Below are 27,301 nucleotides of genomic sequence, written 5' to 3'. Positions count from 1 at the left end.
TAGCTGCGTATGCCACAACATCCAGCCGTGTCGAGTGCTAGTAGTCTGCTTCGAGTCAGTGTATGACCACAAGCAAGCAGATACAAACATAATGGATTTCAACGTGAAGAAATAGCCTCCGGTGCTGGAGTGTTTTTCACGCGGGCTGTCCAGGTAATGTAACCCTCGTGCACAGTAACATGGCTGTGGTTCGGCTGATGATGCTTCCTTTCATTTTGACAGCCAGCTGTAGTGACGCTACTCAGGGACTGCTGTTGGGTTAACGCTACCATGGCTATTGCCCTAACAAGCTAACATAACGCTACCTATTAGCATAGCAGGAGGATACATTACTTTATATTCAGCTTGGAACAGTCAAGGCCTACGTTTTACTTTAATTAAACACAGGCTGTCCAAATACTGTTTGCCATAGGCGTTTACTTGTTAATGTAACGTTATATCTTAGGCCAAGCATGTGCAGGCTACCAGTCTCTAGTAACCATTATCATAAATCAGTTAAAATACCTCAGTAAAACATGAAACGTTGTTGTAAACTTAATGTGTAGACAAGTTTGAGGGTGACTGAATAATGAGCTGTCGTGAATGCTGTCCCTATGTTTTCATAATAATTGATGAAAGCTTGACGCTATGGAGCGTTGTACGTACTTGTGTGTCAGTTTGGCTGTGTTGCTGTGCCTCAGTTCACAGAGGAGAAGCTGGGCCAGGCGGAGAAGACGGAGCTGGACGCTCACTTTGAGAACCTGATGATCCGCGCAGACTGCACCAAGCTGTGGACGGAGAAAATCTACAGACAGACTGAAGTCCTGCTGCAGCCCAACCCAAGTATGCCATCACTACACCAGTCCTATCATTAGAGCTTTAAGGAGTATTCCAGAGAAGGCTACATATTATCTCCAAGCAGAACTAACACTCTGCTGAAGTTGTATTGTCAGATAATTGATTTGTTTAGCAGTTATTATGGGAAATAAGTTATAGTCTGCATGCCCTCTGCAGTGTACATGTTATAATGACAAACAAAAAGTAATTTATTTCACATAAATGGATCCCCCTGCAAACCTGTTGTTTAACTTCAGTAGTAGTAGTTCTACATGACGTGAGGGCAGATTAGTCATCAGGTCTTACTCGTCCAACACGCAGAGTGCTTCTGGTAGGGATCTTCTTATTGTGTATTAATATATAACTCTGAGGTGCTGTAAACACTGATGATCCGAGTCTTGCTGCCCTCGTATGCCTGCAGGACAGGTCCAGTTTAAGTTGTTTAAGTTGCTGACGGTAAAGTTTAAATAAAAGTTAGGTTCATATTATAATTCACCAAAATGTACTATGTATCCCTTGGGTATGAAAAACGTGTTGAATATTTGTTCTCATTAAATCTCAAGGCCAATGCTCTGAATATTCAAAATGTTCATCATTTTTTAGCTCCATGTTATCGCAGTCTTTTTCCCTTCATTTTGTAACAGTGTTGTCTCTCTGTGCACAACGGCTGATAACTGTTGATCAGCAGAATATCTTAAACCGACGGCAGGAATGTGTCTTACGTTGCATGCTTGTGCATTGTCATGCACATGCACAATACACACTAAAGAATGACAAGCCTTAAACAACTTTAAATGATTCTCAAAGTAGGCACCTCTTACCACCTGTCAGTCAGCATAGTTGCAACACATCGTGCAAGAAGTTAGTGGCAGGTTATTTGTAAGAACGCCTATAATCAAAGAGGTCAAACACTAGGCATATTATTATTCACACTGTGGGTTAACAGTGATATGGAATGACATGCTAGAGAATAGGGAACTCTAACATGTTACTTTTTGATTCTCCATGCTACAGTCGATCACACTGGTAAGTATTCTGCCTCCCTATTTTAGTGCTGTGTTGTGGAAACCTCTCATGTCTTTGAGTTATTAGCCATAGTAATTAGTAATTGATTAACATGACCAAAACCCATTCAGATATTGGTTTGCTGCAAAAATACATGTTGAAGGCTCAGGGATGAGGATAGTGGCACACACTGATTGTTGACCGGAATATGCTGTACAGGACATTAGTATTGATACATTATACCAAAGGGGTTTTTAATGGTTTAACCTTAGCCCACTTTTACTTTGCTATAAAGCTAAAGCATGATATGCTGGTATTCTGTCTGTACAGTATAAAAAAGAAGAACAAATGTTTATCCCTGGTTTTGGGCATTTTAGATTTGAGCACCTACAAACTTAAATACGCAAAAAAACCTCTGTTGCATTCCGTCAAAAATCAATCCCTTTATGACCTCATCTCTTTTGAGTAAAACACATGTTTTGCTGTGTGTTAACCATATGAGCGATTCTTAGAATGTTTTTGATTAAGCAGAAGAACCTCGCAGGAGACAGGGGCCCTTAGAGCTGACCTGTATGGAACCTCCACCATAAGACCCAGATATTTTCTTTCAAACTAAACTTAAGTGTGGTTATGTAAACTCTGATCATGATCATTTGAAGGTATTTTGGTACCTCTCAAGTCTAATGCACATCTCACCCATATCACATTTATATCTTAAGAGATGGACACTGTTTGGGCTGAGTTGGAGGTTAATTAGACCGTAACATTTTTAAGACTATATTGTTAAGATAAGAGTTGCTGTGCAGACAGTAGACACAATAAGAGAAACCTTACAGTACATCTTTGTTGAGTTACAGAAATATTGATGGTATCTATAATTTCATAACTTTGTGTATCAATTGTTTCCTAATTACTTCATGTCATGTTACTATTTTAATAAGTGCTTCTTTTTTAAATACCAATGTATTTTGATCCTTGGGAACCCCAGTCAAAAAGACTCATTTGCAGCGTATCAAGTTTTAATGGATACAGTTGAATACATGAATCCAATGTTTGCCATGGGTCAGTCATGTTGTAAGAGATTATTATTATTTCCCCAAATAATAATCATAATAGTTCCTTCAGATAACATCAATTGCATAAATAATAATGTTAATGAAATAAGTTAACATTTTGCTCATAGTGCTTGAAATTGATATACAGTGCATCCGGAAAGTATTCATACCCCTTTACTTTTTCCTAATTTTTGTATGTTACAGCCTTATTTCAATTTGGATTACATTTGTCTTCTCAACATTCTACACACAATACCCCATAATGACAAAGTGAAAAAAGTTTTAAAATAATTTTTACAAATGAGTTAAAAATAAAACACTCAAATATCACAAACATAAGTTTACTTTACTCAATACTTTGTTGAAGCACCTTTGGCAGCAATTACAGCCTCAAGTCTTCTTGAGCATGATGCTACACGCTTGGCACACCTATCTTTGGGCAGTTCCTCCCATTGTTCTTTGCAGATTGTCTCAAGCTCCATCAGCTTGGATGGGGAGCACAGCCATTTTCAGATCTCTCCAGAGATGTTCAATCGGGGTCAAGTCTGGGCTCTGGCTGAGGCACTCAAGGACATTCACAGACTTGCCCTGAAGCCACTCCTTTGTTATCTTGGCTGTGTGCTTAGGGTCGTTGTCCTGTTGAAGGGTGAACCTTCGCTCCAGTCTGAGGTCCAGAGCACTCTGGAGCAGGTTTTCATCAAGGATTTCTCTGTACATTGCTGCATTCATCTTTCGCTTGATCCTGACTGGTCTCCCAGTTCCTGCCACTGAAAAACATCCCCACAGCATGATGCTGCCACCACCATGCTTCACTGGAGGGATGTTGTTGGCAAGGTGATGAGCGGTGCCTGGGTTCCTCCAGACATGATGCTGCCACCACCATGCTTCACTGGAGGGATGTTGTTGGCAAGGTGATGAGCGGTGCCTGGGTTCCTCCAGACATGATGCTTGGCATTCAGGCCAAATGTGGTTTCATCAGACCAGAATATTTGCTTTCTCATGGTCTGAGAGTCCTCTAGGTCAGTGGTTCCCAACCTGGGGGGCGCCAAAGATCGTAGGGGGGGGGGGGGGGGGCGCCAGGCCTCAGATGATTTGACTCCAACAGGAGTCATTTGGGGGGGCTCTTGGGGAAAAAAGGTTGAGAACCCCTGCTCTAGGTGCTCCATGTGGGCTTTCATGTGCCTTTTGCTGAGGAGTGGCTTCCTTCTGGCCACTCTACCATACAGGCCTGATTTGTGGACTGCTGCACAGATGGTTGTCCTTCTGGAAGGTTCTCCCATCTCCACAGAGGAACACTGGAGCTCTGTCAGACTGACCATCAGGTTCTTGGTCACCTCTCTGACTAAGGCCCATCTCCCCCGATGTTCAATTTGGTTTGGGCGGCCAGCTCTAGGAAGAGCCCTGGTGGTTTCAAACATCTCCATTTGCAAATGATGGAGACCACTGTGCTCGTTGGGACCTTCAATGTTGCAGACATCTTTCTGTACCCTTCCCCAGATCTGTGCCTTGATACAATCCTGTCTCTGAGGTCTACAGTCAATTCCTTGGACCTCATGGTTTGGTGTGTGCTCTGATATGCACTGTCAACTGTTGGACCTTATAGACAGGTGTGTTCCTTTCCAAGTCATGTCAAATCTATTGAATTGACCACAGGTCGACTCCAGTCAAGTTATAGAAACATCTCAAGGATGATCAGTGGAAACGGGATGCACCTGAGCTCAATTTTCAGTGTCATAGCAAAGGGTGTGAATACAATTTTGAAATAAGGCTGTAAAATGTGAAAAAGTTAAGGGGTATGAATACTTTCCGGATGCACTGTATGTTGGTAGGATGAGGCTAAAGCTAATTTAAGCTACAAAATACATGTTTACAATATACTAAGCATATAGTTTGGTACATCTTTGATCAGGAATTTAAGAATACACAGGCTAAGCACAGGGGGCTGAACACTATTACCATAAGTCACATGTTTACATATTCATTTTGATGTTAGCTATCCATCCATACATCCAGCAGGCACACCTAATTAACAAAAGTCCAAAAATTACCCCTATTACTTCTGATTTGTCTTCATTGACCCTGAACACAATAAATACGTGTTCTACTGTGTTATGTTAACCAAATACCCCTGTAATTATTTAACATTTAATGTTAAATAATTACTGAGTTGTCTATGGTGGTTCATATTATTGGCTTAAAATCAACTATAAATGTGTGAAAAATAAACCACAAAATAATAAGTATGAGCAACAAGAAGCTAAAATGTTATCATAATGAAGTGAGTGCAATACATCAGTGAGTAGTAGTTAACTACACTTAAGTGTGTTCTTTTTGGATATATATATATCGTTTTTTTTATCAGTGTAAATAAACGTATAAATCCAAACATTTCTTTTTTCCTGGCTGTGCCGCAACTGAAAGCTCTTCTTGGCTCTCTGTGTAGGTGCCAGGATTGAAGAGTTCCTCTATGAGAAGTTGGATAGGAAGGCCCCCTCCAGAAATACCAATGCAGAGCTGCTGGGCCATTACATGCAGGACGCAGCAAAAGAGTTTGGTCCAGGAACTCCTTATGGTGAGTATGCATCCAATAACAAAGTCCAGATATTGGTTAAGTGGAACATATGTAAACCTTTCTAACTAACATGGTTTAAATATTACAATTTAACCATCAAAATGAACACAGTATTATTAATGGAAAAATAATTATCCTGCAATATACCAGTAGTAGATTGGCAACAAATGTGTCCCAAACGCCTTGTTGGAGCTCCTGCCCCCCCCCCCCCTCTCCCTGTGAGCCCACTGTGCTCTGATTGGTCAGCTCGCCCACTCTGTTCTGATGAGTCCACCACCGTTACAGCGGAACATCAGTGATTATGTGTTACAATGGTATTACCAACCAGAAAATGACACCAGTAATGACAAACAGATGAGAATGCTGCGTAGGCATACTTGCCAAGCTTGAGACCTCAGAAATCAGGAGCATTTCAAAACCTTTCAGGCTGAGAAATCCGCAGTGAGTGAGTGTGTGTGTGTGTGTGTGTGTGTGTCCACGGATTGGTCCATTTGGACCTGGGTATCGTTACGTCATCATACTCAGGTAGGAAACAATGGAAAAAGAGAAATGTCCAACGAGGCGTTCTGGGGCAGCATAGACAGGTCTTTCTGTGTTAGAGTTGTACTCGCTACAGGGTGCACTTTGAGGGTTTGTGACTCTGCAGACCGTTTACATGCAGAACAACCTTCATAACACACAAGGGGATGGGTAATAACCGGAAAAGCATGACATGGGACCTTTAAACATGTTTAGGAGTATTTTATAAATAATTTAAATATTTTCTATAACTAATTCTTAGCATTAGTTTAATAAAAAAGCAAAAGCTTTCAAAATGAATGTTTAAAAGGCTTTATGATGATATTCTCCTCTGATTTCTTAGTGATCTTTCTTTTTTCTATTTAGAATAAGTGAGGAAGAATGTGTTAACTTACGAAAAACTGTGTTTTATGTATAAGGTCTATCCATCTCTCTCATGTTCACTCCACTGTGTGTGTCAGGCAGATAGATCAGCCCTCATCCGTGCTGTGCCAAATTAAAGATCATTTTGCTCTCAGAATGTCTACCTCGGGCAAAATTCATAGCTCAATCCAGAAATTAGATCTATACAAGTTTTAGAGCAAAACTGAATTTGACTATTGTCACTCATCATTTCATCTGAATGTGATGTATTTTCTGCAAACAGACTGTGGGATTACTCTTTGTCTTGCAGAAAATGTCACACTCAAATATAAAGGCGTAGTTTAAATATAAACATTTACCAAATAGGGAGTAGGTGCTTCGCCTAAATGAGCTATTTACAAATCGTTTTGCAATATTTGTAGATGGAACAATTGCCCAGGTATTTCCCTACTGGTAAACACCATAAGTTATTTATACACTTTTACATTTGAGAGGCTAGAACCTGCTCACTGGATTAACGGTTGCAGCTAAAGTGAGGACTGTTGCCTCAATGCTAAGACGTCCCTTGTTGTGGACCTAACAGTCTTGAGATTGTTATATTGGTTGATGTGGTTACTATTTTATGAATAACATTTGAAGAATGCTCACACTCATTACAGAGGAATCCATGCGCTCTCTACGTGTCATTGTTAGGCCACAGTAACTCGGCTGCAGGCTTTCTATTATTCATGTGTAGGAAGAGCCACTGAAACATGGTTCGTGTGTTTTTACAAATTCTGATCATTTCAAAAGAGCATGTCTTCACCAGAGATGGGGTCGTTACTAAAAAAAAGTAATATATTACATATTACTTTTTTTTAAAAGCAATATATTACACTACTTTGTTACTCTCTACATAAAGTAGAGTATGTCTCTGAACGATGGTGATTCCATGGGCACATGGGCAACATTTCCTCTACTATGAAGGATGCTACAAGCCTGTCCATCTCTGCTTTGGTTACCGGTCCTCCAAATTCTAATTGTTGCTGCTTCGGAGTCGGCGGCGGCGCACTCACAACATCCTCACTCTGGGTTCGGGGGTCCTTAGCTATTAGCTTCACCTTAGCATGTATTCTTTGCAGGTGTTTGTTGAGGTTTGACCACGTGGTGTTTCCAGCAGTGGATAACAGCTTCTGGCCTGGACACAGTTTGCACCTCACCGTCACATTCCTGTCTATTCTTCAGACGAACTCAAAATAATGGGCATACCTCCACCCCTCGAGAGTTATCGCTGACTCAGCCATGTTTATGCAGCACTGCACGTGGAGATGTGGACGTGCAAATCGCGCAAATACGTACATATAAACCTGCGGCAGAAACCCCTCTTGTCTGTCATTGTGATTATGACTGATTTTAGTAAGTAACGAAGTAACGCGTGTCGGGGCAATGTTAGTAACTGTAGTGTGATTACTGAATTATAAAAGTAGCGCGTCACACTACTCCGTTACCGACAAAAGTAATATTATTACAGTAACGCGTTACACCCAACTCTGGTCTTCAGCAGTGCTGGGTGTAACGCGTTACAAAAGTAACGGAGTTACAGTAATATATTACTTTTTGCTGTAACGAAGTAATGTAACGCATTACTAATGAAATGTGGGTAATATATTACCCGTCACAATGCTCAGTAACACAGTTACAACACATTTCAACCGGAAATGGTGTTTTGTTTTTTAAGAATGTACTAATATAGCGAGACATTCCGACACCAGACAAATTGTGCGGGTAGATTAGTAGACCTGGTGTTTACCCTTCAGGCTTCGCGTCGGGATCTTCGGGGCAGTTGAATGTTATGCACCCTCTATTCAAAAAAGAGAACGGAGCGAAAAATACAAACAACAAATTGTTTCAGGTGCGCGTGACCTGCTCCGCTGCGCGTGCATCATTTCAAAGTGCTTCCACAGCAGTGACACACATCTGTGGATAATCATTTATACGAACATGGTTAAAGCAACCATCACTAAACGCCAGCAACACTGCATCTACTGCAGACAGTAGCAACAGGTCAGATGGGGACATCACGTGACCCTCCGTTGTGGACACTAGCTTACGGCCTGACGCCACCCTCGCCCCCGGAGCAGCAGTCTTTGTCGCCCGAAACTACGCCGCCCCTCCGCGGCCCGCAGGTGCCAGGATACCACGGCAAAACAGAGCCTGCCCAGGTATATCTAAACAAGTACCCGCCTGTACAGTGGGGTTAGGCGGTCATCTTGCAGCTCGTGGTATACAAATAGACAAGGGCTAGAATATTCATGTGAAAATAGTGCCATATTCTGCCATGCCTGTAGAAATGTTGGGTCAAACATAATGCATACAATAGCACAGATGCCTTCACCACGAATGGCTACAGAAAGATCTCATATCCCAAGCTTATCAACAAACTAATGTTGCAGCTGAAATGTTCTCCAGGTCACAAAGTCAACCTCACATGATGATGTGATCCAGTTCTCAAGCACAGTAAATATTCTCTTCCCAGAGGATATGATGGGACCAAAGTGATGTTTAGTACATGGTTTTAATAATACTTTTGCTTTTCAATGTTTGTCATTTCAAACCATGAGCTGGTTCAAATCATATTTGCCTTGATTTACAATATGTTCTCATTTGTTTTATCAGTACAGTTTTGAAGCTGTTGTGCTTTTCTTTGCCATAGTCCACTTTGGACTATATGAGATATTTCAGGATTGCACTTTTAACTCACTTGAAATGTTCTCACTTGCTTGGTTTCAAAACATAACAAATGCCATAATCTGTTCATTGGGGACCATCAATGCTATTTGTCATTGCTGTTGCCGGCCACTATTGCTCATGTAAACCTGCTACTGCTGCGCCCCCTGTAACCTCAGAGGCACCCTGAGTCATTTTGTTCTGGAGCCGGGCCTGTACACGGCCATATACTAAACACACTACAGAGCCCACCCGTCCCCCAGGGACGGGTGGCGCAGTGGTCTGTGCATCTGATCATCAGATCAAGGGGAGTGCTGGGGAACTCCAGTTCGAAACCCGCTCCTGCCGCCACTGCGTCAGGCCGTTGTGTCCTTGGGCAAGACACTTCACCCGGATTTGCTCCTGTGGGTATTGTCCACAGTACATGTATGATACTACTGTGTACTTGTAAAAGCGCCTCGATGACCTCGAGGCGTGAAGATGGACGGTGTGGCGCAGTGCGCTGTGCAATGATCATCAGATCAAGGGGTGAAACCCGCCGCTGCTGCGTCTGTAAAGCCGTTGTGTCCTTGGGCAAGACACTTCACCTGAACTTGCTCCTGTGGGTATTGTCCACAGTGACCATTGCATGTATACAAAATATGTGTAATGTGTATTTGTAAAGCGCTTTGAGCATCTGGAAAAGCGCTATAATAAATGTAAGGAATTATTATTATTATTATTATTATTCTGTGTCCTGTTATTGTTTACTTCCTCTCTGCCTTCTTCTGGTGATTTATCTGACGTCCAGCGCTCCGTCTTTTAACCTCTTTTCCTTTCGCTTTCTGGATCCTCCTTAGCAACCTTCATCATAGTCCTTGACAGTGGTCTGTACTGCTGTATTAACAACGTGTCACATGTTAAGAAGTTACAATCAGAATCGAGTATTCAACTAAGCCGTGTAATACAAGTTGTCAGTAGCCTTAAGGGCCTACACAGTTGTTATGCTAAACCACATTGCCCTTCACTGGATGTATAATGAGCTGCACTAAACTACATTTCAGCATTCAAAATACCTAGCCATTCTTTTGAGGTTATTTTGGTGAAAGTAACTACAAAGTAACTAAAGTAGTGTAACTCATTAAATTTCAGAGACAGTAATATTGTAATATAACTTATTACTTTCAAAAGACAGTAATATGTAATATATTACATTTTGGAAGTAACTTGCCCAACTCTGGTCTTCACAATATGCAGAGCCAAATAATTGACTCCTTGATCTTTTTAGAAAAAATGCAACAGTTATGACGGGCTGCCAGTGACGTACTTCCGGGTCATTTTACTCCGTTAGGAAGGTTCCTAAGCTAAATGGACTATTGGAATGCAACCCTTCTCTTGGCTAAAGAAAAGACAGACAGACTTCATCAGTGAGGAATTTGATACTCAAAAACACCACAATTTAACGCTGGGTTCAAGTTTCCCTTTATTTTTTGATAAGTGCCGTTCCAATTCTCTAGATGATAGGAAAGGAGGTTTCAAACTTCCTTTATAACCTCCTTTAGCTTAGGAACCACTAGACCTCCCTAACCGAAAGGAGAGGAAAAAATGCTGCCCCACAATGCATTGCAGCCGCAGCATTTGCCGTCACAACAGTCGGCCGTTCACGGAAACAACCGATTATGACCGAGAAATGATATCATGAAAGTTACGGTGCTTATTAAGCATTTTAAAACGTATGTGGTAAGTTGCCAAATTGCTTTGTTTTGAACGTTCATCAGTATTATAATCAAAAAGAGAAATATGAACGTTAGTTTTTACTGAAATGATCAAATAAAGTCAACATTTCACAGTCTTTACTGAGCTGTGTGGGGTTTGTTCAACTTTTAAAAGATGTTTGAATGGTGATATACACAGTGATAGATGTTAAGGACTAACGTTTATAATAAATACATCTGTATTGATTTTAAGATATTTTCATAGTTCATACAATCATACGTATTGGGATCATTTGTATTGATGTGGACCGGAGGGAGAGGGTGACGAGCATAAGTTTCACTTTCCTTTTTTATTTCAATTCCAACTTTGGTCATGAAGAATATTTTTCTCTGTTGTCCACACGTTCATAAAGCATAAAGCAACAGCATCAGAGCACGGTGCAGAGTCTCTAGATGAGTTTACAGTAGTCCCTCGTTCTTATTAAACATCCATGTTGTAGTCCGCTGTATAGAGAACTGTAGTTTCCATGGTTTCCCCACAGCAGCAGACGCACATTCATGACGTCCGCTGGCGCATCATAAACACGTCGGATAGTGAAAGTGCAGTCGGATTCTCTAAAGTACCGCAGTCTCTTCTCCTAAGTCCTTTTGAATTCTCCTATCCACTATCCCTTAACCCCGTGACGTTTCACTCAGAGGTCAAGGAATAGGAGATAGGGTTAGAATTTAGGAGCTGATTTTTGGATTATCGGAACGCAACCCTGGTGTTTATTATGATGACATATACACTCGTGTTTTCTTTACTTTGAGTCTTCTGATTCCATATTGGTTCAGCAGAAGTAAAAAAATAAACATACACATTATTTTTTATTTTATTCATTTGTGCAAGTTTTTTAGTAGTGTCAAGAAGTCGACACAAAGCATTTGCAGCACTCGGCTTATAGCGAGGCTTTAGCTTAGACTAGAGCAAAACACAGACGCTGCAGACTGAACTGGGAGGTCTGCAGACTGGGAGGAGAGGACGTTTGAAATAAGGACTTTGTGGTGATTGGATGAAGTCTGTTCTTGCAGGGAGTACTTTGATGGAGGTGGGGGAATGTGAAAGAAGATTAGGAGCTGCAGAGAGGGACTTCCTCCAGACGTCTGCCATCAGCTTTCTCACCCCGCTCAGGAACTTTCTGGAAGGAGACTGGAGGACAATATCCGTGAGTCTGAAACATGACACATTACACCACATCAACATTTCTCCTTTTGAACTGATCAATTGTTCCATTTAGCATCTGAACCAATGGGTCTTTGTGATGCGAGTTGTTTAGTGAGGGTTCTGGTTTTCCTTTTCCCATTGTTCGCAAACTGTCTTTCTATCTAGCGTTTTAAAGGCTCTAGTTGGGATGTCTTATATTAGTCTCTCAGATATAAACCTAAACAGTTTGTTGTCCAGAATGAAATCTTTATCGATTTATAGCTTATGAAGTCTGTCTTATCTCCCCCAGTCTTGGTATAAGCTATGTACAGTAGATGCTTACGCTCACCGGACACTTTATTGGGTAGAACTTGCTAGTACCGGGTTGGACCCCCTTCTGCCTTCAGAACTGCCTTTATTCTTCGTGCTTTCATGTTGTTTACCACAAATTCTGACCCTACCGTCCGAATGTCGCCACAGAAATTGAGACTCATCAGACCAGGCAACATTTCTCCAATCTTTTATTGCCCAATTTTGGTGCGCCCGTGCAAATTGTAGCCTCAGTGTCCTGTTCTTATCTGACAGGTGTGGCACTGTGGGAAATGTGCGGTCCTCCACGGACGCATTGACCCATCCGTACTCACAAAGAAAGAGGAGGGATGAGAAACTGCGAAGCCATTGGCAGAAGGAAGAATTTAGAGAAACATGTAAAATAATACCATAAATCAAATGAAGAATATATTTGCAAAAATTGATAAAAGCCAATCTTAAAGGGGACCTATCGTGCAAAATGCACTTTTTGATGTATTGTATACATAAAGATGAGTCCCCGGTGTGTCAGGGAACTCACGCAGCGTCAGAAAATAAAACCCTCTCTCTTTTCCTCCGTACCCAAATCTCTAAAAACGGGGCTACAACGGAGCTGATCCAGATTTGCGGCCGATATGACGTAATATCGGCGGCGGACCCACGGCACTATCAGAAACGTTGCTATCAGAAACAATGTCCGACTGTTTTGGACGTAATATGGTCGGTGTTTACATTAGCATCGCTAACACTCAGAGCTAACCTGTACTGGAGAGCATGTGTGTGAAGAAGCAGGAAATACAAAGGAACTCACCTTGTGGTATAACCGGCAAGAGAGAAAGCCTTTGAGCTCCATACTGTTTCAGAAACAATCCTTGATCTAATAATCCTTGTTTCATCACCGCAGCATTTTAGACAGTATCTGCCAAAAAAAGCTTTTATTTTTATTTTTTGTATTTATACAGGTCAAAATCTCATTGAGACACAGGAGCCGCGTTCACACCAAGTACTTTGCCGTACTTAGTTATCAGCACTTAGTTCCCATCACTTAGTTCCCCTATGGAACTAAGAGCAGATCGCGTTCACACAGGAATAAGTTCCCTGAGGGAAGATTACGTAAATGAGCCGCTGACGTCACTTCGTCTTCTTCTGCTTTGGGTTTACTGGCAGGCCGCAAACCACTTCACGGCGTATACTGCCGCCCAAAGTCCCCGGCCGGAAGTCCCCGGAGTTGGGGACTGGCTTCAGTAGAAGCTGCTGGGACTCCCCGAGTAAATCGCCAGAACGCCGACACCTCCTCATCTCCACCGCTCCCATGTTTTCTTTTGTGTTGCCATAAGTTTGTCTCTCTGCGTTTGTGCGCTGGGCTAATGCTAATAATGCTAATGCGAGGATAATAAAATGGCAGCTCTACAAAAGATTTCAGAGTTTTATGGGGCGTGGTTTACAATTCTCCCAGCCAATCAGAACTGGGGCACTTTTTTTCCCCCAGGAGAGTACCACCTCTCAGCAGGCACTAAAAATGGGGGTAAAAGTTCCCGGCACTAAGTACTGTTTTTGGTGTGAACGCGACATAAGGGGTACTAACGGAACTAAACGGGAAAAGTACGGGGAAAAGTACTCCGGTGTGAACGCGCCTAGGGTCTCATTCTCAAGAGAGTCCTGTTTATACCCAGAATCAGCACTTTTGTAACAGGAAGTGAGATAGAGGGATATGAGGCTAGACTGGGTGATCAGTTTGGTTTTTTGGCCAAAACACTTCATAGATATGTTTTTATATATCTGAGACCTATGGTATTGCCTAAAAATAGCATGATAGATGACCTTTAAAATGATTAAACAAAGACCTGTTTGTTGCTCCTGAGTGCACACAAAAATAAATAACTACAGATATGTTTTTGAAAACCACCTCGAATATGTTCTCTTTTTTATGAAATGTATTCACTTCAATGTAAACAGAAAGACAGAATTACATTTAAACTGATGCCGTTTTGCATTTCTATAGGTTGTATACAGTAAATATGAGTGCATGGTTTTTTATACTATATCCAGTAATTATGTTAAACATTTTTAGAACTTTGTTTTTGAACGGTCCTTTACAAATATAGTGGATTATTATTATGCCTTTCGACAAAACTTGAAGGGTCGCTCCTAAAACACAAAAGGTATGAAAACTAATTCCACCATGTATTTGGTAAATTGTACAGCTGATATAACACAACACATCTGGTTTATTTCCTTTAAGTGGTGGATAGAGTTGCTGCGGGGGGTTGAGATGCACAGGGTGCAGTGGAGACGCTGCGCACAGCTGATTGACAGCTGGAACACAAACCACCAAATAAATTGAAATGTATTTTGTAAACAAAGTTCTAACTCAAGGTTCTTTATTTTGTCATACGAACATAGCTACAGAGTGGTTATGCCGATGAAAATCTTAGGTCACAGGCTTCTCCAACAGAGCAACACAATAACACCTGCCTGTTTTTAAATAGCTTCTTAAAACCCACCTCTTCCCCTTGGCGTCTTTTAGAGCGTTGCTTTTATTGCTTTTAAATGGTCTATTGTTTTTACTTGTACTTGTTTTATGGTGTGTGTGAGCTGTGCTGTGTTATTTTTTGTATGTATTGTTTTGTTTATTTGACTGTACAGCACTTTGGTCTGGAGGTTTAAAGTGCTTTATAAATAAAGCTGTATTGCATTGCAACACAGAAACAGAAAAAATATATTGCAAGTAAATAGTAAATACAAAAAGAAAAATAGTTTAAAAAAGTGAAATAGTGCAATAAGAGTCTATATGCAAGTTATTGGAATTATATATTAGATAAATAATTTCTAAGTAGCAGATGGATGTTATGGATGTTGGTTCAACAGTTCAGGTGTTTAATAGTCTTACTGCCTGTGGGATGAAACTGTCCCTGAGTCTGGTGGTTGTAGTCCTGATGCTGCGGTACCGCCTGCCAGACGGCAGCAGACAGAACAGTTTGTGGCTGGGGTGATGGGGGTCTTTGATAATCCTGAGGGATTTCTTCCTGAGCCGCTGGGAGTAGAGGTCCTCCATGGATGGCAGCTCCGTCCTGGTGATGTTCTGTGCAGTTTTCACCACCCTCTGTAAAGCCTTACGATTGAGGGCGGTGCAGCTGCCGTACCAGGCCGTGATGCAGCCAGTCAGGATGCTGTTTGTAAATACATGTGCAAACCCAGCTTGGTTGCACTTGGCTTACTATCATTTCCTGAAAGGGAAGAACCTTACGTTACATCTGAGTTACCATGTGTGTCCGGCAAACCTGTTGTGACATTTTACATTTTGTAGCTGTTCTGTCGGCTTTTCCTGCGATCTTCTTCATGCAATCAGTCTAAATGAATATTCATACAGGACGTTTCTTTGACTATGTATAGGCAAATATGGGCGTTACTTTCAACCCGCAAAAGCTGCGCCGCTTTTCGAGTTGATAGTGATTTATAAAGGGAAACCAAACCGCGGAGGACACGCGTCCACACTGTTTTGTATATCAGAATATTTTGTGAGTAGGCACTTCCTTTGTTCCTACGTACGCCATCTTTTCACGTGAATCCTACGCAAAGTTTTATAAATGAGCCCCAGGTCCTCTTCACCATGTCTCCATGCCTAAATGCATGTAGACATGAGGATGAGAAAAAAGAAAGAGCTTTTTGAACATTAAAGCACTTTAGACACTAAATACTAATATGATTGGCAAAATGATCATCTTTAATAGCCTCTTGACCATGTCTACCCACTGATTATATCATTTTAAAGTGATTGAAGTAGTCATGTTGAGTCATGAGGATGGGCTTTTATAATACATTTCTAAAAAGTATCTTTAAGAAGTTTGGGGTCCCCACCAGACAGCAATACTGTTCTTTGGGTCTGAACAATGGAAGAGTTGGTAACAATAGCCTGACAGAGGTTGAATCTGGATTTATATTTTTGTGTCCATGATTTGTTTCTACAAAGGGTATAGAAAACCAGTTTGAGACAAAGTAAAGAGTTCCACAGGTGCAAAGCCTCATTCCTGTCAAATTTGAACGTGGCCACCAGGGGTCAGCATGGTTGCTTTACTCATGCTGACCCCCGGTGGACAGTATTTTCTCACTGTGTCATTGTGTGTATTTCAGAAAGAACGGCGTCTTCTGGAAAATCTGCGCTTGGACCTTGATTCCTGTAAGACCCGTCTGAAGAAGGCCAAGGCGGCTGAGGCCAGGTCTGCGGTGAGTCCTCGCGCAGCCACATCCTGTTTTAAAATGTACTTAAAGTGTTACTGGCATTAACCATGACTAACCCTCTGTGTGTTCATAACCTTTGCAGTGTGACGGGGAAGTGAGTATTAAATGTGGTTTTAAGGTATTTCAGTGTGGTGCACATGTTGGGTTGTTTTTCCTTTCTCACTTGCTCTGAATTAATTATTTGTTCCATGCAATTACTGGTGACAAAAAAATATTAATCATCGGTATAAAAAAAAAAGCAATGGACTGGAAAAACAACTTCGACCTGAAGTTGACACTTTGCAAAGAAAGCTTTAAACTTATTGAAGAAAATGTTACTTCATTATTGGACAATTATTCACTTATAGTCTCTATGACTGTGCTCTGTTTGGTATGCATATGTAACCTGAATATTTATCAAATGTAACTTTAATAGAAATATGTTTTCTGAACAGTTCTTTATATTGCTGCTGTGAATAAAATATGGCGGGTTAAGTGTGAAGGCATCTGTCAGAAAAATATAATAGAATCTGGTCAATAAACAACAAAGACAGAAGGTGCACATAAAGCCAATACAGAGCAAAGAGGTCCTGACTGTGGAGAAGTGTCCAATACAGCCCCACTTTGAAAGACGAAAAAAGCACTGGGTCATTCTGGGCCCTCACAAGTCTTCAGACTGAGAACACACGTACTACATGGTGTGTCCAGCAGGTGGCTGTGCAGCACCTTCAGCCACAGCAGCAAGGAGTTTGGGTTCCTTACACATTGTAATGAATCCTGCACAACATTCTATTTGAGGTTTAAGCTTTGTTTCTACTGCTCAGGCAGAAACCAAGCCATATGCCAATAAAAGAAGATTATAATTCATCATTTTCTTTTCATTTTTACTTTGTTCTATGACAACTAGAAAAGTCTGACTTGTATTAGCACTTCTGTTTTCAGACTGACCATAGCAATTTGGTGACTGCCACATTCAGACTTTTTCTACGTTTATGCATGTTAGCATGTGCATGACAAAGCACTGCTTAAGGCTAAAAATAGAAACAAGACCTGTTTGCAGTGTCAGAGTCAAGTCAGTGAACCGGACAGATTAGTCACTAGTTTCACTGGTGCGAATGTTTACACAGTTGTGTTGCATCATTTCTCTGCACCTTTCTTTTATGATTTCAGACACACCCAATGTTAAAATGTGCTGTCAGGTGTTAACAGGTATGCAACCGCCCCCACGACTTTGAATTTCTAAATCAAGAACAAATTGGAAAGCTTGTATTTAACAGTTTTTAAATTAAGAGAAAAATCTAATTTAAAGTCATCTTTGGGAGACTTTCTGACTTCTATTTAAGAGATGGACCACATAAATTACTTTACACTCATATCATACAATATGATATTAAATGATTCACTTTTGTATGAATATTCTGTAAAAAACTGAAATCTACCCAGTGTTACTAATGCACAGATCGTATACTGTTCCATGTCATCTTACAGTGTAACTCACCAAGATCATTGTTTTATTTCTGCTGAGCTTTCTGATTGTTGTTTTTTTCTGCATTTCTCGATTCATATCATGAGCCAAAGTGTGGTCCACTGAGAACACAGTAGTTTGAATCCCTTACTCTTTCTGCAGACGGCTCCAGATTTTCAGGAGACCAGACCCCGAAACTATGTGCTTTCTGCCAGTGCATCTGCGGTAAGGAGTGATTATTGTAAAACAATCCTGGAAATGTAAAATAATCCTTTTAGAATAATGAATCCACTTTGGGATCAATGTGCACATTCAGAGAGTGCTTTCAAAAATCCTTCAGTACTGTACATCTGCATTCACTTATTGTAAATGGCTCTGAATCGGTGCTTTATTACTGTTCATGGTCCGGATGTGGTAACCTCAGAGTTGCACTCCTGATCTCTGTGTAACGTCTGATTTATGCAGGAATGCTAAATGTTGGCCAACCCTCCACAGCAATCGTCTAGCAGAGCACAAGGATGTCGTTCATTAACCAAAAACAAAACAAGACAGAGAATCTGCCATGGGAGTAGGAGGGTTAAAGGAAGTGTGTTTTGGGTTAAATGAAATATGCTGTATATAATGACCTACTATGCTCCTCCTCTACTCCTATGCAGAGATTAGCAGTTGTAGTCAGTATACCACACACTCACACATATTGTCCATAAGAACGTCATTTTAAAAAATATGACAAAGATTCATACTGAGCGTCACATTCACAGGTTAACACAAAACTAGTTTGACATATCAAGTTATATTTTGGTTGATGCTTCTCCAGATCTAGTGGTGAAGCTCTAATCTAAAGACAAACAATTGTCAGTAAAGAATTTTGAAACCTCACACTGAAGCTGCTGTTTTTGGTGTAACACTTATATTTTATAATAATATATCATTTTATTTTTTGTTATTCATCACCCTCCAATTCCTTTAATTCTTCACGTTCTCCTTCTGTTTCTATTTGTCTTGATCCCCCTTCTATTTTTCTTATCTGGACCAGAAATGGCCAACTGCCCTGGCACTGATTTCTCAGTCTCTTGAGGAACATGGAGCTGTAAATATTATGACTAAGTGCAAGTTACCGTAACAATCCCTCTTACTCAATAGTTGTGTAATTAGTGTGGGGGATTCACGCATCCTAAATTGACTCACAGTGTACACCACAACGAGGTGTCACCCATAGCAACTCAGCCTTTCGAACTAAATATGTGACCATTAAAGATATTTTGTGTAGCACAGACGCAAACAGAGAGCAGCAGCTGGTTGGAGCATTTCATAACTTAATCATCTAATTAACCCCTTTCTCGTTGAAACAAAGTCATCTCCAAATAAGTAAAGTAGTGGCAAAATGATATTTCAGTGTAAATATCAGGCAAAATACAGCGTTAATCCAAAAGCATTGTTTGCCTTTATTGACTATCAGAATACATTCTAAAGACATATTACCCCTAGATTCCACCGGGTCCGTCTGCGTCTCGTTACGGCTGCGCCGCGACGTTCGCAAAGATCGCGGCCACTCTAGTCAATGGGTGCTATTCCACCAGACGCGCCGCGTTACGGCTCAGAAGCGACAGGCAAGACGCTCCGCTTCTGAAACGCGCCTGGTAGGGTATGACGCCGGAGGAGGCCGGACCAAAACCGCGGCGCAGCCATGGCGCGACGCAGACGGACCCGGTGGAATCGAGGGGTAGCCTACCAGTAATGAGAGAGGCTTCTGGCAATAAAACAAATATCCTTGTTATGACTTCTGTTTTTCTCTTCTTCTTTTTTTGTATGCTTTGGCCTCTCAGCTCTGGAGTGAGGAAGTGGAAAAAGTAAGTACATGAATGTTGTGAAAGTGAACTTGGTTTAGATTCCCAGTCTCTACATTCTAGCCCGTGAGCTCCCAGTTCGAGCGACTGACTATTCCCTCACAATGTAGCATTGCATTGGATATGGGCTGAACTTGGCCTGGAATGGAAATGTTCCGGCCATTTCCCTAGGAGGCCTTTGCAAAAATGTGAAGAAAAGGCATGGAAACTGAATATTTTTCAAAATGGCCGACTTTCTGAGGAATGCAATTTGAAAGATGTCCGCAATTTGAAAGATGTCCGCAATCATAAGAGCAATGTGTATACAACGTCTCGTGCATATTGGAACAACCATATGCAAGTAGTTTGGAGTAATTTGCGACGTGTAAATCGGCAAACATTTTATATTCTCAGTTAGCTTACGACCGCCCCGATTGAGCTAGCAACTTTTTTACTACCAATTTAGCATGGCTGTGGATATGGGCTGAACTGGTCCTGGAGTGGGATTTTTTCCGATAATTTCCCTGAGAGCAGTGTGCAAAAATGTGCTCATAATGCATGAAAAATGGCCATCTTTCAAAATTGCCATTTTTGTGGGGGGCGGGGCTAATGACAAGCCATTTGAAATATGTGTGCCATCCAGTGGCGTAGCTGTGGGTGGGCCCAGGCCCACCCGGGCCCACCCACATGCACGTCTGGCCCACCCACAGCCAATCAGCGCTTCATAGCGCAGAGCCGGGAAGCCCAGAAGGAAGTGCCACAAACTGCAGTTCATCTAGTGGCCGACAGGGGATGGATGCAAAAAGGAGCAATTCCCATAGACCCCCCATTAAAATGCCCAACTTTACAGCAGAAATAAACATGTTTCTAGCCTGGATCCAATAAAACGTATTCTGGATATAGTTAGATTCCACCTTCATGGACAATGGAATAGGGAGTGCATTTTTTTACCATGAGTTTTTATAGTAAGTAAAGTAACTTTTGCCGTGAGTGAATGAAAGTATTATTTCTTCTTGAGGTCTGCAGTTTAGCGTGTACACATTTGCTGAATATGAAAACACTCAGTGTGTGCCCACTGTGCGACTGTCAAGGATAAACAACCTGTGGCCGCCGATATATATCGTATGTATTATTGCTACACAAACATTACATTGCTGTTTAAGTGTCGCCAACTCCGTTTCTAATATGCAAAAAGACAGCAAAATGCGTCTGATTATTTTTAGTATTTTCGATCTTTCCAATCCAGTCGAGAGATATACACACACGCAGCTGCTACACTGCAGCAACACACACACACACACGGAGGAGATGGCGGATAGAACTAAGCGCTCCGAGGTGTGGTTAAACTTTACCCGTCTCGATGCTCGTTACCAAAAGTGCAATAAGAGTTTAGCATGTAAGGGCGGTAAACACGAGCAATTTGTCTAAACATTTATCAAAAGTGCTCCACATTCAGACGGAGGAATGCACCGGTTCGACTGTCTTTCTAGTAGCTCTGTAGCCCCGTCCACGAGTAACGTTTCCACGTCAGGTGTTCTGTATGCTAGCAGCAACACACGGAGTTAACTCCATTATACAAACATGGGGTAATGATTAGAGGTAACTGAGTTATTTATTTAGTTAAAGTTTCAGCTATTCTGTTTACAATTCTGTCATCAGATTATTTAATACCATTTGTTAAAACATTGTTTTCTTTTTTATGTGAAAATATTATGTATTTAATTTAAATAAAAAGCAATGTTAGTTTTGTTCACTATTTGTTTAGTTAGTTTACCTTGTTTTTTTCTCCAAAAGAACCGATAAAAGTAATGTTAAAGGACCGGATCGATAAGCGCTATCGATACAAGTAGTAGTACCGTTAAAAACCTTAACGATACCCATCCCTATGTGGATGTCAGTTGTACACACATTCTGAGGCTGCCGTGCCTATGTTTTTGTTTTCACTGCTAATTTATGCTTATGTTCTATTAGTGCATTAAAAAATGAAGTTTCAGCTCAAACCCCACGCTTAATATGTCTCCCCCTGGCCCACCTACATTTCTCCAGGCCCACCCACACAATAATTCCTGGCTACGCCACTACTGTGGCTACTATCATAATAGCAATGTGTATACAGCGTTTCGTGAATATCGGGAAAACTATATGTGAGTAGTTTGGAGTCATTTGCGTCATGTAAATCGTCAGAAATGTTAGCTTATCTCCGCCCCGATTGAGCTAGCAACTATTGTATTCGCAATTTAGCATGATATTGGATATGGGGCTGAACTTGTCCTGGACTGGAATTTTTCCAATCATTCCCCTAGGAGGAGTTTGCAAGAATGTGCTTAAAATGCATGAAAAACGCACACTCTTCAATATCGTCAACTTCCTGGGGGGCGGGGCTAATAAAAGCCAATTTGAAATATGTCCACAATCATAAGAGCAATGTGTATACAGCGTTTCATGAATATCGGAAAAACTATATCCGAGTAGTTTGGAGTAATTTGATGTAAATCGTCAAAAATGGTGTATTCGTTGTTAGCTTACGACCTCCACGATTGATTTATAAAAAATTGGCTTCACAATTTAACATCACATTGGGGGCTGAACTTGTTCTGGATTTTCCGATCATTCCCCTAGGAGAAGTTTGCAAAAATGTCCTTAAAATGCATGAAAAACATTTCAAAATGGCCAAATTTGTCGGGGGAGGGGCTAATGGAAGCTAATTAGAAATATGTCCGCAATTCCATGAGGAATGTCTGTGCCAAAATTCGTGAAGTTCTGAGAAACTATATGTGACTACCACACAATACACAAGTGATCAGTTTTTGTGAAAAATTACGTTTTTTTTTTACAGTCTCGAAAAGGTCGTGGGCTGTGACGTGTGTCCCAAGTTTTGCGTCCGAAGCTCATTTTATGCTATCACAATTTTTAAAAAATGTATAGGCCACGTCCACATTCTGCATTTGTTGCGACACTTTAAATCTCAGTTCGTAGTCACCCCCAGAGTATGTGTAACATTTTTTTTTTTAAAATCGTCCATCCGTTCTTGAGTTATAAATTGGTGGTGTTTTTGGCACCCCCTATAGTCCAAAATGAAAATGCTTGGGTGTGCCTATTCCCCAAGACAGACTGAAGCTATCCACCAAAATCTGTGATATATGGATACATTGTTGATGAGTTATGAGCATTTATTTCTAAGCCCCGCCTTTTTGCGAGTACGTTTTTATTCATGGCGGCAATATTTGTCGTCTGAACATGCTCATTTGTAGGGTAATGTGTCTGACCCTCCACCGATGCTGTATATGAAGTTTGGGTGTTGAAAAACAGAAAATGAAAATGTAAGTTAACATTTCACTGTTTTTGAAAATTATGCTAATTAAAAAAATGTAGGCGGAGCTTAGGGTCCCAAGAGGATTATTTGTAGAGCAGGTCCACCCGGATATGTGTGCAAAATTGCAGGTCATTCAGAGTTACGGTGCGACTTTGTAATGTATTCCGAATTGGGATTTTCATAGGTGGTGCTAGCGAGCACGTTGGATAATTTGAACCCATTGACTCCAGAATATTGTAAGAATATTGTAGTTTTCACCAGTCCTGGCGTCCGTGCAAAATTATACAACTTTTGAAGCGTCCTAAAGGCCTCAAAAACAGGAAACGCCAGCACAAAAAAAAAATACCTAGGATAACAATAGGTTCCTCGCACTTCGTGCTAGGACGGCCGTTGGGTCCTAGCGCTCCGTGCTTGCGCCCTAATAACCTGCTATCATTGTGGCTAGGCTAACAGCATCCATGTTTACATTATTTACTGGCTATGTTGCCATACATTGTCAATTCTGAAAATAACATATATATATATATATATATTTGGGGGGAAATATGCATCAGGGGAAGCCAATGAGAGAGTGAATCACTACTTTGAAGCAGCTGGAGTAAGGAAAGGATGTACAGTTCAGAACTGGGTCGCTAGTTGAACCAACTGTTAAACAAATGAACACATTTCAGTGGGAAAGTGCTATAAAATGCTATCCACAACAAACTGTTTTTGGTGATGAGACACACTCTAATGGGGCTTAATACATTGTAAAACATCTGACACAGCAATTTGTTTAAGCATACTGAGGCCTTAATTTTCCCCCCTATGGATCCAGCTCCGGTTTACTCTGTTCTGCACACAAAGTTACAAACAATTCAGCAGTATGTTTCATATAAATGTACCTTGGTGTAAATTACACAAATGAGTATCTTCTTTTGGTAATAGGGCATGGAAAAATGTGAGACTTCATCACATATAAATCACCAGGCCTATCAGGTTATTATTGTATTGTCAGCCTTTCGTTATTCATTATCATTGCTAGTCATAGTTATGCATGTCTCTAAAGAATCAGGACTTGAGATGTGGAAATGATTTAAAGAAAAACAAAGAAGGAAATATGTCACTGATATGTTCCCTCTGTCCCAGGCCGAGCATGAGCTCAGAGTGGCCCAAACTGAGTTTGATCGCCAAGCAGAGGTTACACGGCTGCTCCTGGAGGGCATCAGCAGTACACATGTAGGTCTGACACACACACACACACACACACACACACACACACACACACACACACACACACACACACACACACACACACACACACACACACAACACAATAACAGTGAATAAGAGACGTGTTGTCTGTCTGCCTGCAGGTGAACCACTTGCGCTGCCTGCATGAGTTTGTGGAGGCCCAGGCCGCCTACTATAAGCAGTGTGACTTCCACATGAAAGAACTACAGAAAGAGCTGAGCAGGTGAGAGTCACATGGTACAAAACGGACGAATGTCGTGGGATTCACTGGGTCAGTGATTTGTATACAATGAAAATAAGCAGTCAACTTCTAGTGTGATGGGATCACGTTCCTAACTGAGAACTCTTGACAAAGAAGCAGCTTGGACTTCCTCAGTTCTACTGTTGTCTGATTCTGTTATTTTTGGTTTGGTCAAATCTTGATGAATCCCTCTCATTGCCTCCTGCCGTCAGTTGTGATGAGAACGTGTGAGTATGGCTCGCCTCCTGTGTGATCTTTCTTTGTGTTTGTTTTGTGTTCTGACACACATTGAATTGCTTTACAATGCTTCTCAAATTCATATGCTGCAGACTGAAAATGATTGCATTAGGTTAATTTCCCAATATGGAACAGAATGAGATTCAGGTCCTTGTTGGCTTGCCAATGAGTTGTTCCTTATTTTCCTGACCATAAAATGATCTTTGCCCACCTGCAGCAAACCAGCAGGGAATGCACAAAAGGTGGGGTTTCTCAAATAAGGCAGTTGAAGAGAGTTGCACAGAAAACTTGTTAGACTTGGGGCCTGTTTCTGGCCAACACCCCTCCGCTGCCCCTTTGCTGCTCTTATCAACGAGATCAAAATATATAAAATATCTCGAAGGAAAGGTTATCACCGGATGATGGTTAAAATGTAGACAAACTATTCAATAAAATATATATATTTTATATAAATATTTGATTCTAACTAGTTTTATTCTACCTTCTATTGGACATTTTACTTTAACTTCTTGTTTATATAATATCTTAATTGTATTGAATATTTGTATAATGCACATTGTAACTTGTGATGTTTAAATATTTGTATTCTATATTTTTAAACTTTTATTATATTTCATTCTAAATGTCTCAAAGCCCAATTTTCCCCCCAGGATCCTTAAAGTCTTCTGATTCTAATATCAGACTGATGTGTTATAAATGTCCTTCCTGCTGCTAATGCAGGTGATAAAGATCAACATCCACAGTACAGCACAGTCCACTGTGGGCCTGTAGATGTCCTGCAATTGAAATAGTGTAATAATTGTGTCGGCCTCAAGTTTTCTCGTCAGCATTGAGTTTTGATGGAGCATGACTAATCATTTCTTCAGTGTCATATGTTCCAGTGTAGACGTACTGAAGCATAACTCAAGATATGTTTGGTTTTCGGCTGTTGTGTGATTCTTTTTGTACTATTATTGTGTTCTTTTTGATCTAATATGTATGTTCTCCGCCTGCTTCCCCTCAGGCTTCCCAATGCGTTTGCACTGAGCTCCCACTCACCCTGCAGCTCCGGCATCAGAAGGCAGCCCGCTGGAGACGGACACTCTGAAGATAGAGGAAGTCCAGGCCCCGGCTACAGGGACCCGCCAAGGCCAAAGTCCTTTATGATTATGATGCTGCTGACTCCAGCGAGCTCTCCCTTCTAGCTGACGAGGTAAGATTTCATCATCAACTGCAGCTGATGTGTTGAAAAAGGGCCACAAGCCAGAAATGTCACTATGCTGATAAGGGATGATCCTAATATTAGCCCCACAGCCGGTAGTGTTAGAGCAGCCGAAGGGACAGTGGCCCTTTATCCAGTGGACCGGGTTACTGGAACTCTCAGTCTGCTATCTTAGATCTGACATCATATGCCCATGCTTTTGTGAAGACACAATGTAGTCACAGCAAGGCAGGTACAATTTGAACGAAGGTTTATAAATTGATCGACCGGTCCACTATCGACTTGAGTATTAAAAAGTAAATGCTGCATTCAAAATGAAGTTACACACCTACAAACCATGGTCTAAAACTTCAGACTTCCTTCATCTGCTGGCATAATGTAAGGCAAGGCAAGTTTATTTATATAGCACCTTTCAACACAAGGCAATTCAAGGTGCTTTACAAAAATCGTAGTTAAACCTATTTGTACATGCTCTATGAAAACTGCGTTTCAGCATTATCCCCTGTTGTAATTAACCTTAGCATAGTTCAATAATAACAATATATACAAATAAAGATGATAAGTCACGTAAACGATATTCAAAGAATATGTATCTGTCTGTTTTTGAAGAGACTGTATACCATGGGTGTCCAAACTACGGCCCGGGGGCCGACTGCAGCCGTGATCCATATTTAATTGGCCCGCAGCTAATTCTAAAAGTCTAATGGAATATGGCCAACACATGAAACTTCTAATATTGTACTTCTTAAATATATATGTTAACATATATTGCAGAGTAGTATTCATGTGTTAATACTACTATTGTTAGAATTTTTTCTAACAAATATTAGTTGATAACAAAGGCCCTATTCCCTTCCTATTTCCCCTTATTATAATCAATCTGAGGCGTCTGTTTTAAGGGAGGAGCTGGCAACACTGTTAGTAACAAAATAAATGAAACCCTCTGGAGAGCTGGGATGGAGGCAGTCTGTTTCTTAAAGCATATTCAAGTATAGTATTGCTCTAGTCCGTATTGCGATTTTGTTCAAATGTTGGTTAATGTGCAGCCTTAATTATAACACCCCCGACAAGCACATGGCACGATACCATCCCCCACATGTATTGTCTTAAATGACATGTTCTCCTTGTTTCTGATAATGCCATGTTCTAGGGCCTCCTTTCCCCCCGTTATTTTGGCTCCTAGCCATATACCTTGAAGATAAGTCTCATCAGTGACCATGCACTCTGTGTTACAGCTCATCACAGTGTATACAGTGCCAGGGATGGACTCGGACTGGCTGATTGGAGAGGAGAGGAAACCAGAAAGGAAAAGTGGCCTGTCACATACCTGGAGCTCCTCAGCTAA

At 41.1% G+C, this 27,301-nt stretch overlaps 1 protein-coding gene across 1 annotated transcript; it reads left to right on the top strand.

Moving 5' to 3' along the window:
• Nucleotides 1-91: 91 nt before the first annotated feature.
• Nucleotides 92-27,301, top strand: LOC117541206 (endophilin-B2-like). Its single transcript, XM_034208362.1, is given in 18 exon segments — nucleotides 92-110; nucleotides 113-153; nucleotides 681-822; nucleotides 1,831-1,842; nucleotides 5,320-5,448; nucleotides 11,802-11,935; nucleotides 16,354-16,446; nucleotides 16,544-16,555; nucleotides 18,068-18,130; nucleotides 19,732-19,755; nucleotides 24,173-24,262; nucleotides 24,400-24,500; nucleotides 25,759-25,786; nucleotides 25,788-25,880; nucleotides 25,882-25,947; nucleotides 27,192-27,245; nucleotides 27,247-27,270; nucleotides 27,272-27,301. Coding segments are annotated over 18 exon segments (1,155 nt in total).

Source organism: Gymnodraco acuticeps, unplaced genomic scaffold (assembly GCF_902827175.1).
Source record: "Gymnodraco acuticeps unplaced genomic scaffold, fGymAcu1.1, whole genome shotgun sequence".
NCBI classification, from domain to species: domain Eukaryota; kingdom Metazoa; phylum Chordata; class Actinopteri; order Perciformes; family Bathydraconidae; genus Gymnodraco; species Gymnodraco acuticeps.
Note: the sequence above shows the minus strand (reverse complement) of the source record. Positions and strands in the feature narration are given on the sequence as shown.